Below are 15,038 nucleotides of genomic sequence, written 5' to 3' on the forward strand. Positions count from 1 at the left end.
TTGGAGACAAAGCTTTTTTCAGTTGTATTCAATTCACATTTGGATTTGATGTTTGTTTTGTTCACAACTTATAGTAACGTTGGGCCTAGCTTTGGGTGAGTGTATATGAAATATCCAGAGTTATCTGAGTTAATATTCAGGTTGCAGCCAGTGTAGAGTGAAGGCAATGATTGTATCTGCACACTTTCACAGCTCAGCCAGCTTTTTAACGATACTTGCTAATCTCTCTGTGGCTCTTAACAACCGCAAGGTCTTTTTACTAGCTGTTGACATTTGAGGTGGTCCACACATTGCTAACATAATTGCAGGGTCATGCAAATAAAAAAAAATCAAGGCCAAGAAGAAAAGAATGTGTTCTTGTGCAACGTCACCAGAAAAAGACACTCACTTAAAATCCAATAACTGCAATACCGTTATTACTTGAAAAGTTCAGTTCTTTGTGTCTCTGTTTTTAAGCAGGTGGTTACATACATGTTTTCTTACTGGTAGTTTACACCGTGTCTTCCCCCTTTCTTTACCAGATGCCCAAAGGTTCGGATGATTCGTGGGCTCAGAAACTTTACAACACCCACCTAAAGACCTGCTCCCTCTTCGAGAAGCCACGCATGTCCAACCGCGCCTTCATCATTCAACATTTTGCTGATAAGGTAGGCATAACTGACGTGTTTGCTTCATGTCCGCAAAGTGATGTCATAGTATTAGAGGAGGTAAATGTATTATTTTGGAAGTTTGCAATCACATTTCTGTTCCTTATTTAGCTAAGATAAGTACTTGCATGGCAGGTGCCTTTTTAGCCCAACACTTAGGGAGAGACTTGCTGCAGTAGTTGCTGCGGTGCTGGAGTTATTTTTAGGATTGCTCGAGGACAGATTACGTTTTTTTTAAATTGTTTTCACACTAAAAAACAGTTATGAAATGATTAGAGTGTGTGTTTGTGACTAGTGTAATCCACTTAGTGTAAGAAGTTTCATATGCTGTAATGAGGAGCTGTATGACACAGTTATTTTTAATGTCTGTTTTTGGATCCTTACTATCAGGTTACAGATTAACAGGGCCAAGTTCTAATGCAGGCTTTCCCCTGATATTAAAATATGATCCTTTGAGATATTTCTGACCAAACATTTTGACAGATTGATAAGATTGATATTGCTGATGATACTGCCACTGGCCACCTTAGTTTGATGTAAAACCAAGAGATAGAATTGTTGACCTTTTATAAATGTACCCTGAACATGTTTCTTTGGGTCAGATTATTTGTTAACACCTGCAGGAATGTGATTATGAGTCCAACAATGAAAGGGAGAGTAGATCAACTGTTTCATCAGTTATGAAAGACCTGGATTTCCAGAGAAATTTCCTCACAGGTATTGTAACACAAACTGCTCTGTTGTTGTCGAGCAGGTGGAATACCAGTGTGAAGGTTTCCTGGAGAAGAACAAGGACACGGTGAACGTAGAACAGATCAATGTGCTGAAGGCTAGCAAGGTGAGGAGTACAGACACACATCTACATTATATATACTATATATAAATATATATATATATATATATATATATATATATATATATATATATATATACACATCACTTTTTAAACTTAAAACAGTATGAAGTGTCCACTGAAATCAAATCCAGAAGCCTGCAGGTCATGGAAAGCTGGTTCACCTGGTCTGTGTAAAAATAGACTATTGTTTACTGACCAGAAGGCTCAGGGAAGCAACGCCCTCCTCTGGCCATGTTCAGGTAGTGTGATTGACGCCAGAAGTGTTGAAAAATGCTCGATCCAGGAGATTTATGGACAGGGAGGTTTAGGGTGTATTAACACATAACCAACCAGCCTGAAAACACGCACACACGCACACACACACACACACACACACACACACACACACACACACACACACACACACAGACACACAAACATACACACACACACACACACACACACACACACACACACACACACACACACACACACACACACACACACACACAGGAGATATATATAAGAGATATATTACCACATAATTGAATGTGTGTTTGCGGTGTTGGGTTGTAAAATGCATTGAAATATTCCTGTAAGGTGACTCATCCTGACTGAAATCCTAACTTAATACTTTACATTATATCTATATTTAAATGTAATTCCAAAAGTCTTGTGGGAATAATGTTGTATACTTCTCACGCAAAAAATATTTCCTTTCTCTTAGGTTCTAAAATCTTAAATATTTAGCAAAAATATCTACTGTACACTAAACCAGACAGTCTCCTCTACAGGGATCAAAACAAAGGAAAAAGCTGATCACAAACAATGTTGTTGTTTTTTTTGTCCAAAATGCAGTCAAGTGACCATTGACTGTTCTTTTATAGACTTCAACAAAAGCAGAATTGGGTAAGGGTTGAAACACTGTCTGCTCTAACCTTTAACACAATCACTTAAAACACACAAACACGCACATGCGCAAACACAAACTTGATCATTGATGTATAGTCTGACTGTTTCAATGGAAATCAGTGAGATTTAAACAATTGGGATTAAATATAATGAGCTTTTAATGAGATTTATTCTAATTTACTTTCGTTTTACTTCCCTGCCAAGCTTATCCCATCTCTCTCTGTGTGTGTGTGTGTGTGTGTGTGTGTGTGTGTGTGTGTGTGTGTGTGTGTGTGTGTGTGTGTGTGTGTGTGTGTGTGTGTGTGTGTGTGTGTGTGTGTGTGTGTGTGTGTGTGTGTGTGTGTGTGTGTGTGTGTGTGTGTGTGTGTGTGTGTGTGTGTGTGTGTGTGTGTGTGTGTGTGTGTGTGTGTGTGTGTGTGTGTGTGAGAATTTATTCTTCGTGTACTTGCACACTTTAATTTCAGTAGCTACCTTTAACCACAAGACCTTGACTTAAACCCTCCCTAAATGGTCAGTTAATGGCTGAAACATTGTGCAGCTGTTTTCATAACATGACTATGTTACACATTAACATGCAAAATACAAAATTAGGAGGTAGACTATCCTTGATATGAAGCATGGAGGCAGTTCTGCAGGTCTTTTTGTGATACATGAACAGAGAAATGTGCAGTCGGAAGATTGTGCAGGTTATAAACAAGACAACAGTCTTGATCAATTATCCAAACCCAGAGAGAGCACACCTGAACATGTTGCTAATAAGTAAAGTTTTTGTGTGCACAACTACGGCAAGTACAGTGAATCAAAGTTGAACCGGGAGATCTGTCTATAAATGTATGTATAAACTGTTTATAAAGACGGACAGGTCCCCAAATATGACACGACGGCTGAGTCTGGCACTCTTTACGACAGCGCCAATCTCAAACAGGAAAAAAACAATATAAAATCACACTTCCAGTGAAGTGATCTTTTCTGTACGCAGACATATATTCAATTGATGTACCACACATATTGATTTAACATTCTTCTATGTAGCATGTAATGTTGGTTTGCCAGTGCATTCTATCAGTACTTTATTTCAACACATTTTATTTATTCTGTCAAAATAAGACATGAACCGTGTTGCTTTCGAATGTATGCAGTTAAATAATTCAGCGTTGCACTGGCTCCAAAGTACCTGCATTTCTCAAAACTGCATTAGGATCTGTAAAACACACAGGACTCTCGCATTCAGGCCGACATCTGCCCACCAAGTCCAATCAATAAGGTGCAATCAAGAATTGTCTGATGCAGAAATTTCCCATGATGCTTCGCTATCCAGGAGTGTGATCAAAAATTACAACGGAACCACAGACATGCTTGATACTTCATGGACGCATGGAGCTCAGTGGAAACACACCCCAAAGCGTTCATGAGAGAAATCATCATCCTTTTATCTTCCTTCCATCCATTTCAGCCTCATCATTAGTCTGCCTGCTTTTATTTACTTTTTAGTTTGAATCATACATGTGTATGATGGTTTTGGATGGGGGGTAATAATGATTTTGAACTTGAGCTGTGGGTTTCCTTTCCCTTTAATGTTATTGTGTTTCTTTTGTCACTGTGTCTCCATATGTTGTCCATGTATGTTTGGTTCTGTCCTCATCATGACAACCCTTCCCTGCCAGCAGAAGGTAAACAGAGGCGTTCTTACAACGCTAGTCCGCCTGTAGCTCTTCCTTTTTCCCTGTTTTCTCTTTCTCTCATCCTCTCTCTCTCTCTCTCTGGCACCGAGTTATTATCACTCTTAATGGCACTGAGGAGATTGAAGTTGTGTGTGCCTTTGTTTGCTGCATGGGGAGCACTAAAGGCACTCTGGGAGGAGAAAAGGGGGTTGGACATAAAAACAAGGGACAAAGGAAGGAGGATATTTTTATGTTTTCAGAGTGACGCTGAGAGCAAGCAACACGTAAAGCCCTTGTGGCCGTGGCTGTCCAGATTATCCTGCTTAATGGCGCTGGCGAGAGAAGCAGCATGGCTACGCTGCGAGCAAAGCAGGAGGACCTGAAGCTGCACATAACACAGCATCCTCCTCATATAATCTCAGTGTTATATGGAACATGAATGATGTGCGCGTGCATCGTACATGATACTATTTATGTCATAACACCATGGCAAGATGATGCCATGCAGTCATATATGGCCACTGCATATAGTCATATATGAAAAAACATAACCTTTCTTTATTTTTATTGGCTTTTTAAAACATTGTAACAACTCTCTGACTGTGACTGAGTTTAACAAACGCTAATCAACAAATCAAGTGACATCTACTCACTCATCTACTTAACTCTTATGTCAAACTGTCTTTACAGTTGATTACTAGACTAGATTACTTTATTCATTTAAAAATACTCAACACTGTGGTTTCAACACTCAAGTCGAACTATTAAGGCTTGTGGCAAATGCTCAAACAAAAGCTGTTGTGCTTTGTAAGACCATGTGCTATAGGTAAGAAATCCATATGCATGCCATGTATTGTAAGACTGTTCATCATAGCACAAAATGCATTGTAGTTACACTGAAGCTTAATTTAACAGTACGTCCAGGACCAAATGGTCTGTAGTTAACTTATATTTCAGTAAATCAATATTGCCTGAGCATCTAAGGCTGCTATCAGCTGTTCTGTTTGTGACGGTTTTTGACTGTAAGCGGGCTGCTGTTCCCAGTTTGACCTGCTGGTAGAGCTGTTCCAGGACGAGGAGAAAGCCACCACTCCTACCGGTCAGGTCCCTGGCACCGGAGGCCGGACGCGCCTCAGCATCAAACCTGACAAGGGCCGTGACAAGAGCAGCAAGGAGCACAAGAAGACTGTCGGCTGCCAGGTTGATGCCTCTTTCCAGTGTTTTTGTTACGTGAACTGATGCAGTTACATGCGTGGGTGAAATCTAATTGCAGAAAATAAGGTCAGATCCGATGCATTTCGGATCACATTGACAGTATATCTCATGTACGGAAGCCCTGAGAGGAAGGTGAGACTCTTTCTCTGGTAATCCATTTTCTAAATCTGATCTTAACTGTTTTCTCTTACATGTTTATGCATTAAAAACAGGTGGGAAAAAAAGCTTTGATGAGATCATTTTTCAAGGTTTTTTTTCTTAATATGAGAAGAAAATATGAGCTGAGGGAAAATTAGCAGTTGACAATTTTGGTAATCGTTTTTGTCGTTGTAAAACTCATTTCAGCCAAAAGAGTGCAGCACATCCATGGACACAAGCTGTTGCATAGCAATGGTAGTGGTGCACTCTTTGAGTATTTATAATGAGTATTACAACAACAAACACTTTTTTTACCTGTTAAATTATGTACATCAGAGAAAACAATTTAGATCAAACTTAGAAAATGGATCACAAGAAGGAAAGAAAATCTCACTTGCCTCTCCATGGCTTCCATATACATGACTGTTTTTTCCAAATTAATTCTTAAGAATTTGTTTTTATTACTACTAGTTGTGAACTGCAGCTACATAAACAATAGAAATAATGGCAACTTGAGATTTCAGTAAGTTCTAAGTGATATCAATACATTTTTTTATCCTTTTAATAGATTTGAAGTACATTATCTCTGTTGTTTGTTTTTATATTGATTATAAATCTGAAAACAGCCTGTGCATTTTATACATGCACTTAGCCCAGTGTACACCTACAAAGGAAATGATGATGATGATGATGAAGGTGATGATGGTTCTCTCTTGTAGTTCCGTAACTCTCTGCAAATGCTGATGGATACTTTGAACGCAACCACTCCGCACTATGTACGCTGCATCAAACCCAATGACTTCAAGATGGCCTTCACGTGAGTCTTCCTCTTCTCTGTTTATGAAAAATTCATTATTCATGTTCTCTAGGTCAACAGCTTCGCTCAGGTGTAAATCATTTTCAGACATACTGACTGTGGTTATTTGTTGTTGGCAGGTTTGATCCTAAACGTGCGGTGCAGCAGCTCAGAGCCTGTGGTGTCCTGGAAACCATCCGCATCTCTGCTGCAGGTTTCCCATCCAGGTACTGATGCATCCCAGCAACACTGCTGCTGTTTCCCATACACTCTCTTGTGATGTGATATGCGTTGTGTCCTTAAAGTTAAGCAAGTTAAGATTCTGCTGTACATAGATATATGTCTTAATAGATCCATACATCAATGCAGCCTGGCAGCTCGGTGCAGGATTGATTTGATTGGGTTCTTTGTTATTTGAACAAGTGATCAGCTTTCTCCTTTGTTTTGCTCCCTGTAGAGGAGACTGTTTGTCTGGTTTAGTGTACAGTAGATATTTTTGCTAAATATTTAATATTTTAGAACCCAAGAGAAAGGAAATATTTTTTTGCGTGAGAAGTATACAACATTATTCCCACACAAGTTTTGGAATAACATTTAAATATATATATAATGCAAAGTATTAAGTTAGGATTTCAGTCAGGATGAGTCACCTTACAGAAATAATTCAATGCATTTTACAACCCAACACCGCAAACACACATTACATGTGTAATGTGGTAATGTATCTCTTTACAGCAAATTGAATTTGGTAAAAAAGAAAAAAGAAATCAAATGTGTGGATCATGGCAGTCTTTTAACTGTGTGTGTGTTGTGTGTGTGCATGCGTGCGTGCGTGCGTGCGTGTGTGCGTGCGTGCGTGTATGTGTCTGTGTGTGTGTGTGTGTGTGTGTGTGTGTGTTTGTGTCAGATGGACATACCAGGAGTTCTTCAGCCGTTACAGAGTGCTGATGAAGCAGAAGGACGTGTTACCTGACAGGAAGTTGACGTGCAGAAATGTTCTGGAGAAACTTGTGCAGGTCAGACTGTCTTGAGATTTTCCTTTCCTTTAAAGGAGACATGAGGGTTTACTGAGTATCTATCGCCTATGGCATATAAATCTTAAATGGATTTCTGATTGTTTTGCATATCTGAGTCCTTTGTTTGGCCCCTTTTTCCTTCTGTGCAAGTAAAACAGTATTAAGAGTTCCACACACAGTATATCTGTCTGTTTTTGTTCCAATCACGGCCTTACTCCTGATCTCTGCTCCTTCCTGCAGGACCAGGATAAATACCAGTTTGGTAAGACTAAGATCTTCTTCAGGGCAGGCCAGGTTGCCTACCTGGAGAAGTTGAGGGCGGACAAGTTGCGTGTTGCCTGCATTCGCATCCAGAAAACCATCCGTTGCTGGCTGGCGCGCAAGAAGTATCTTCGCAAGCGCAGCGCTGCCATCACCATCCAGAGGTTCACCAGAGGATACCAGGCTCGCTGGTAAGTCAGTTGAACCTGATATGCATCACGCTTCATCCATTAAAACAGAACAATCACATGCAAAGACATTGTACATCGTTTGACCGATTGTGTTTGTTTTTTTTGTAGACATTGCTGTAAAAAACATGTGTTATTATTATTGTTATTGCAGTTAAATAAGTCCAATGTTGAACTACCTAAGGTCGTAAGTTGTGTTAAAAGTTTGAATATGAGTTAGTTGAGACATGTTTATTTTGGGTCTCCCCAGCCTGGCCAAGTTCATGCGTCGCACACAGGCGGCCACCATCATCCAGAAGTACCAGAGGATGTGCGTGGAGAAGAAACGCTACAGGCAGAAGCAGGCTGCAGCTCTGGTCATGCAGACAATCCTCAGAGCTTACATGGCCAGGCAGAAGTACCAGGCGGTAAGACACATCCCAAAATGCCGCAAAATATATATAATTATCCTAATCAGTCCTGAGAGTGAGCTTAAAACAAGAATTCAGCGATAAAACAGTTCTGATACTCATGATACAGTTATTTCCCTTTACTGTCTTATTGACTCACTTCTACAAATGAACTGTAACAAGAGAAACAATTGCGACAATTACAAAAAGTAATATTTAGCTTAAATTAAAATAAAGTAAATATAAAGTATTTGACTGCGTAGTGTATCCTCCTGCTCTTATCTCTCTTTGCTTCCCCTTTACTGTTTCTATGACTGTCTGTAGTTACTGCGGGAGCACAAGGTTGTGATCATTCAGAAGCGTGTCCGTGGCTGGTTGGCTCGGTGCTGGTACAAGCGCTGCCTTGTCTCCATCGTCTACCTGCAATGCTGCATCCGCAGGATGAGGGCCCGACGCCAGTTGAAGAAGCTGAAAATCGAGGCTCGCTCAGTGGAGCACTTCAAGAAGCTCAACAAAGGCATGGAGAACAAGATCATGCAGCTGCAGAGGAGAATCGACGAGCAGGTGAGATGCGCTTTCTTCCCCATTTTTGTGGCCTCATGTATTGATTCATTTATTGTCATCTGAGTGTTTGTTTTCCCTGCTTTATGATCTGTCCAATGCCTCCAGAGCAAGGAAAACCGGTCAGTCAACGAGAGGCTAGTCAGTCTGGAGAATTCCTACACAGCAGAGAGCGAGCGGATGCGTGCCGAGGTGAACAGGCTGCGCGGGGCGGAGGAGGATGCAAAGAACAAAGGCAACAAGGTGACCTCGCTGCTGGAGGAGTTGGAGAAGTTGAGGAAGGAGCTGAGCTCCACACAGAAGGAGAAAAAGACCATCGAGGACTGGGCGCAAACCTACAGGGACGAAATGGAGAAAGTGAGTAGTGAGCCACATCAATATCTGTCCACCACTTATCTGTCCTCCGTCTCCCTGTTCAGAACTGTGTGTTTCTCTATCCCTATTCTTGGTTGTAGGACGGAGATGTTTCCTTCTGGTTGCATATTTGAACCCTTTTTTAGAGAATAATTTTGAGGTTTTTAATTTCAAGAAAAATTCACTTTTTGCTTGTTCACTTAAAACCTCCTCTGTCTTCTCTCCTCCACTTAGTTTTCCATTGTTAGTAAGGCTGTCTTATTACTAGTTTAAAACCACGTTCAATAGAAACAGCTCCCAATGAGAACAATCTACCATAGTTTCCTGGAAATATATATACCTCAATACATTTCTTACATCATCATGCCTCATATTGGTACCAGAGGAAAACAGTTTTTCCCCAATTTAGGAGCAAGATCGAATCAGGGGGAAAAGGGGACATGGTGGGCTCAGAGGGCACTGTTGCCCTGGGGCAGGTGAGCACACGAGATAGAGTAGTGTGCCAGTGAGGTAGCCACTAAACTGTGTGTGTCTGTGTTGTTTTATGTATTGTATTTGTATTTATTTTTTTATTTAGTCTAGTATGTTGTCTTCATTAGGACTAGGAGTTACAGTAACATGTTGGATTACAAATGTCCAAAATAAATGTCAAATCCGTCACATTTACATCTGTAGCGTGGACTTGGACAGAGATGCTGACAGTCACCTTGGTTACTCAAAATGCGCTTTAAGGATCATTTGTTTCCGTGCATGTGTTTACGTAGATGGTCTCGGAGCTGAAGCAGGAGAATGGCTCGCTGAAGAAGGAGAAGGACGACTTGAACAGGTTGATTCAGGAACAGAGTCAGCAGATGACAGGTATGAAAAACATCACCATATGAATCATCCATGTAGTCACGCAGAAACATGTTAATTGTCTCTTTAACCCTGCAATATGTGTATTTTTATTTATTTTTTAAAACTACTCCTTCTTCATGTTTTGTCCCATCAGAGAAAATGGTCCGTGCCATAGCAGAGGAGACTCAGCAGCTAGAGACCGATCTGAACGAGGAGCGATCTCGCTACCAGAATCTCCTGACAGAACACCGTCGCCTCGAGGAAAAACACGACGACCTCAAAGAGGAAATGGTTTCCTCGGTGAGGAACATATGCACACACCCAGCCAACACTGATGAGAGGTTTACCATATTTATAAACATGATTAATAGTGGAGGAAAGAAAATTGATTCACTTAAGTGTAACAATTTAAATTTAAATTTAATTCTAAACTGACTGAAAAGATTCAGTTCCTTCATTATAGTCTTTGTGGAGATAGGTAGAAGTCATCGCTTTTGTATTGTGGTATATTTGTCAGGTTACGTCACATCTGTTTTTCCCAAAACAAGCTGAAGTGAGAAAGCAGGAAATAGCAAATGGTCCGTGATCCGGAGGGATGCGACCTGCACCCTCACATTTTATATCCAGAGTATGGTTAACAGACGTTTGTAGAAAGATACAGGTGTGACTATGTTCATACAAAATATATGGAAATTAGATTAATAGAATTATAGCTAACTTTGTCCCTTTTATAAATGAAAAAAGAAAATACCACTAAGTTGTGAGGGAAATGTCATATTCTTTGATATTTTATTTGGAGTTGCTGGAAAAACTAAATAATGACTGATTTAACAATGACTGATACATTTGAGCTGAGGACAACTCTGACACACTTCAAGCATTTTTACAGAATCAATTTAGAGATATTTCAAAGTTAATGTCTATATTTGTACCTTGAAAAAGCTACATTCCTGAATACTTGAGGTTCTGACTTCAGGACATCTCTGACAACATACGTGCTGGAAATAAAAAAAATGTTTAGAGATTTGCCAAAGTAAATGTCTCTAAAAGTGTATGTTTTTCCACATGGTATAGTGTTAAAAACTCAGAAACCGAAATACATTGTGATATCGAAACACGATACTTGTAGAACTGAAAGCTTAAAAATCGCTATCTGGGTGGCCGCTAGCACAGTGGTTAGAGCAGATGCCCCATGTAAAGAGGCTGATGGTCCTCAAGACAGCGGCCGCAGGTTTGACTCTGACCTGCGGCCCTTTGCTGCATGTCTTCCGTCTCTCTCTCACCCCATTTCCTGTCTGTCCTTAATATTTCTCTACACCAAGTTGGTTTACCAAAGCAGCAGTAAACAAACAGTTAGCATTCAACACTGTGGTTTTGAAGTTAAAAAGCTTGTTTTCTCTCTCATCTGTAGAACTCGTCAAAGCCTGGCCACAGGAGAACAGATTCCACCCACAGCAGCAACGAATCAGAGTACACGTACAACTCAGAGTACGCCGAATTGGAAGACGGTTCCCGTGCCGCCGAAGTAAGAATGTTGGCATTAAGTAGGGTCACACTTAATAAGAGGAAAAATACAGAGACATGGTTTCTGCTGTCAAAAAAACTGACGTTAAAGTGGCCTTTCATTTTAAAATAGATGTTTAAATACTTTTCATGGCCTAACAGTTTTTTGTGGTGCAGGACGTGACACGAGGAATAGACACTTCGCTAACCCTCAAGCTGCAGAAACGTCTCACAGAGCTGGAACAAGAGAAGCAGTCGCTGCGCAACGAACTGGAAAACAAAGAGGACCAGTTCCAGCGGGCTAGATCCAGGGTACTGACACCCACACTGAACTCTGAAATATATTTACTGACACATGTCAGTAAAGTGAATATGGTATGGTAAAAGGGGGGAGACATACAGTAATGCTTTATAGTGCCCTTTCTAACACCCCGTAATATAGGAAACAACCCAGTATAATAATTACACAACTCTTTTAATATAATAAGAGGCTTTTCTTCTTCTATGTACTTAATTTAGGTGCTTCATTAGTCAACACATTGGTTATTATTACACAGGAAAATATATCCCCTTTTTAGGCTGTGTTCCCATTATTGTGTCCAACTGATCTGCATAATGTATTAAAGACTTTATCTGTGTCCCAAACAACTCTTCATCACCACGTTTTGCTCCTTTTTTCAGGATTACACAGAGTTTAAGAAGGCTCGCGGGGCAGAGCTGGAGTATGAGTCCCTGAAGGTGAGCTGTCAGAGGAGAGTGAAGTAGAAATGTATCAACACTAGCACCTGTTCACTCACTGCTTCCAGAGGATAAGTTGATCCAAAGCCAGACCTCCTTTACCACAGTTATACCTGCCATAGCTTCAGAAACTACCTCATTTGCCACTTATCTTAACTATGAAACCCACACACTGAATCTGTTTACTCCTCAGCGTCAGGAGCTGGAGTCGGAGAACAAGAAACTGAAGCATAACCTGGCGGAGATGAGGCAAAGCCTGCTGGGTAACGCAGCTACAGGCGCTGGGGCTCAAGGCTCCCCAGCTTACAAGGTGCTCTTAGAGCAGCTCAACGCCTCTTGTGAGGAGCTGGACGTCCGAAAGGAAGAGGTGCTGATCCTGCGCTCCCAGCTGGTCAGCCAGAAGGAAGCCATGCACCACAAGGTAGAGAAACATCTCTGTTTTCTCGGTGTTCAAAGAGGGAAAGTACATCCATCACAACTACTAAACTGGAAAAGATCAAAGGTTGTGATGTTCTCACACAGTGTTGTTCTGTGTGGGAGGAAGATAGATTTAGATGGTAACCCGCTTGCATCCACCTTCTTATATTTGTGTGTTATTTTTCCACCCATGTCTGCTTCTATGTTTGTCTACTTGTTAGCACTATATCCCAAAAAAAGATTAGGTCAAATCTCTCATGGCCTAAAGATCACTTTTATTACATTTTGCCAGCAGTGATTTTATCTCAGGTTTCCACCATTATTTCTTTTTAATATTTAATGAATAACTTTTACGTTTTGTTCATGCACTTGAGAAAAAAACTAAAATCTGAGACTTCCTTTTTTTAAGCTTTAAAACAGGATTAAAATCTGTTTAATTTGTGTCTAAATGGCAAAATACGACTTGAACATTACTTGTTTGACATCTGAACTCTGAAATTATAATTAAATCACATTATTGTTCACACTGTATGTAGCTGTGTTTTTCACTGCACCATCAATGTGTCTAACTCTCCTGTCTCCACCTTCTCTCCTCCATCCACGCTTTCCCACAGGATGAGAAGGTACAGTTAAAAAAACTGCTTCATGCATGAGCATTTGACATTTATTTTTTTTTGTAAAACCTCGTTAGGTAAGAAATCCGATCCAGCAATCAATACAGAATGTCATTATAGCAGGAGCAGGCCAGTTGTTTGCTCTACGTCCATTTCAAAACAAGTGCAGCTCTTTCCACTACTGCTAGGAACAGTTAACGTAACTTAAAACTATGACCCTTAGATACCTTAGATGTTTTATTTACACATATTTTAAAGAAAGGTTAGACATAAAAGTCTAAGTCTACTTTACAAAAAGTAAATAGAAAATAAAGTATATGTGCAGGTGAGGTGTAACCCCACTACAAGCTAATCAAAAATTTTCACCTAAGAGACCTGATCTTTTGGGGGTTGTTCAGTGGCGAAAGGTTGTATATTTTCACGAGAAGTTGCTCAAATATTGATTTTACTTGGATCCAGTCCAGTTAGTCCCAGCAAGTGTCTCTCTTTAATGCTAAAAAATGAGCCTTCTCTTCATATCAAACTGTCATACAACAGTCACATGAACATGTGACTTTAAACACAAGTGACCTTGAACCTTTTTACTTATCAGCTGATGCTCAGCACCTTTTGTCTCATGACGCTAGAAAAAGATGCCACTACTGTGAAGGGATGTTCCCTGTAGAGCGACGACTGTAGCCGAGGCATCACTTGATGGCTCGACACTGTTTGAGCTTGAGGCTTCAACTGTCTGTCAGAGTAAAAGGACAGTTGTAGCCAGCAGCTGTAGTGATGCTGGCAGGGGGTCAACAACACACATGCTGACTCCCCACAGCAGTGTTGACTCATAGTCATGAAACCATGGAGTCGCTTGTCTTCATTCATACACCTAAACAGTACTCTCACTCTTTTAAATGTGGTGTTACTCTTTCTCATGTATCCCTCTTGCTTACCTTTGTCTAGGAGACCATGACTGAGCCTTCTGTCTATGCTGAAGATGTGTCCAAACTGAAAGACGCTGATGAACTCAAGCAAGCTTACGTCGGCCTCAAAGACACCAACAGGTACTTTGTCACAGCCAGTTCTCCTCGCAATCCCAAGCTCTTCACATTTATCTGTGTTAAATTCACTCCAAGCACCGGATCTGTCTATTGTCCAAATTTTGTATCTTACTGAGCTCTCACTCCATTATTAGTGTTACTGTGATATATACCATATATATAAATACATATAAACACACAGGAAAATGTTTGCTTGTGAACACTGCCTTGTCCTGTACAGATCTCCTAGGTTCATGCGTAAGCCGTTGGAAGTCAGTGATCTCCTGAGTAGGCTGAGGTAACCAACGCGACATGGCCTATGTATCATGGAACAGAGCATGCATGGCCATGCTGATGCCAAACCGGGTTGAAAATGTTCCAAAATGACTGATATTACCGAAGCTGTTTTCAGCGTGGTGCTGATGAAAGCTTGGGTAGCTTTGAGTGGCGTTTTCTGCCCTAACAGCATGTTGAATATTGTAGCAGCTGTAGTTGCAGGATAGGTCTTTATCTGCTCTAACAGACTGTGTCTACGCATATTTGAAGTCTAGGAATGTGTGTTTGGCTTTGGAATTTTAGGACTTATAGGTCTGCCTGAGATTTTATTGTTCAGCATGAAGAAGAGCAAGTCTCTTTTAAAGGGACGGTTCACCCCAAAATCAAAAAATGCATGTTGTCCCGTGTTGGAAATATTGTCCGTAGAGATGATGGAACTAGATGGCACTATATCAAACTGCTCACAACCATAAACTGTATATAAAGATGGACAGCTTGACTGTTCCTTGAAAGTGAAGCCAAAGCATCTGCATCGCCTCCCTGGTGGCTGGCTGCAGTATATAAGTCATAAGCCCCCGCTATGTTAGCAGATGGGACATGGGCCAAACTAAAGAATTTAAGTAAATCTGAAATACATTTTTTTTCAACTATTGTTTCTGTC

The 15,038-nt window shown here is 40.5% G+C and overlaps 1 protein-coding gene across 6 annotated transcripts in view; it reads left to right on the forward strand.

Annotated features, from left to right (window-relative positions):
• myo5aa (myosin VAa) overlaps positions 1-15,038 on the forward strand; it is a 53,492-nt gene that overhangs the window by 24,682 nt on the left and 13,772 nt on the right. For 4 of the 6 annotated variants that reach the window (XM_083921272.1, XM_083921276.1, XM_083921271.1 and 1 more), the window contains exons 13-30: positions 522-647; positions 1,402-1,485; positions 5,100-5,255; positions 6,128-6,225; positions 6,345-6,431; positions 7,112-7,220; positions 7,461-7,672; positions 7,920-8,076; positions 8,383-8,622; positions 8,728-8,976; positions 9,738-9,831; positions 9,965-10,110; positions 11,222-11,335; positions 11,491-11,625; positions 11,995-12,051; positions 12,245-12,472; positions 14,025-14,125; positions 14,343-14,399. In XM_083921272.1, coding sequence (XP_083777398.1) covers positions 522-647; positions 1,402-1,485; positions 5,100-5,255; positions 6,128-6,225; positions 6,345-6,431; positions 7,112-7,220; positions 7,461-7,672; positions 7,920-8,076; positions 8,383-8,622; positions 8,728-8,976; positions 9,738-9,831; positions 9,965-10,110; positions 11,222-11,335; positions 11,491-11,625; positions 11,995-12,051; positions 12,245-12,472; positions 14,025-14,125; positions 14,343-14,399 — 2,450 coding nt within the window. The remainder of the gene's footprint in view (positions 1-521; positions 648-1,401; positions 1,486-5,099; positions 5,256-6,127; positions 6,226-6,344; positions 6,432-7,111; positions 7,221-7,460; positions 7,673-7,919; positions 8,077-8,382; positions 8,623-8,727; positions 8,977-9,737; positions 9,832-9,964; positions 10,111-11,221; positions 11,336-11,490; positions 11,626-11,994; positions 12,052-12,244; positions 12,473-14,024; positions 14,126-14,342; positions 14,400-15,038) is intronic. The other 2 variants (XM_083921275.1, XM_083921274.1) reach the window with 1 other exon arrangement.

This window comes from Echiichthys vipera (assembly GCF_963691815.1).
Source record: "Echiichthys vipera genome assembly, chromosome: 1".
Classification (NCBI taxonomy): Eukaryota; Metazoa; Chordata; class Actinopteri; order Perciformes; family Trachinidae; genus Echiichthys; species Echiichthys vipera.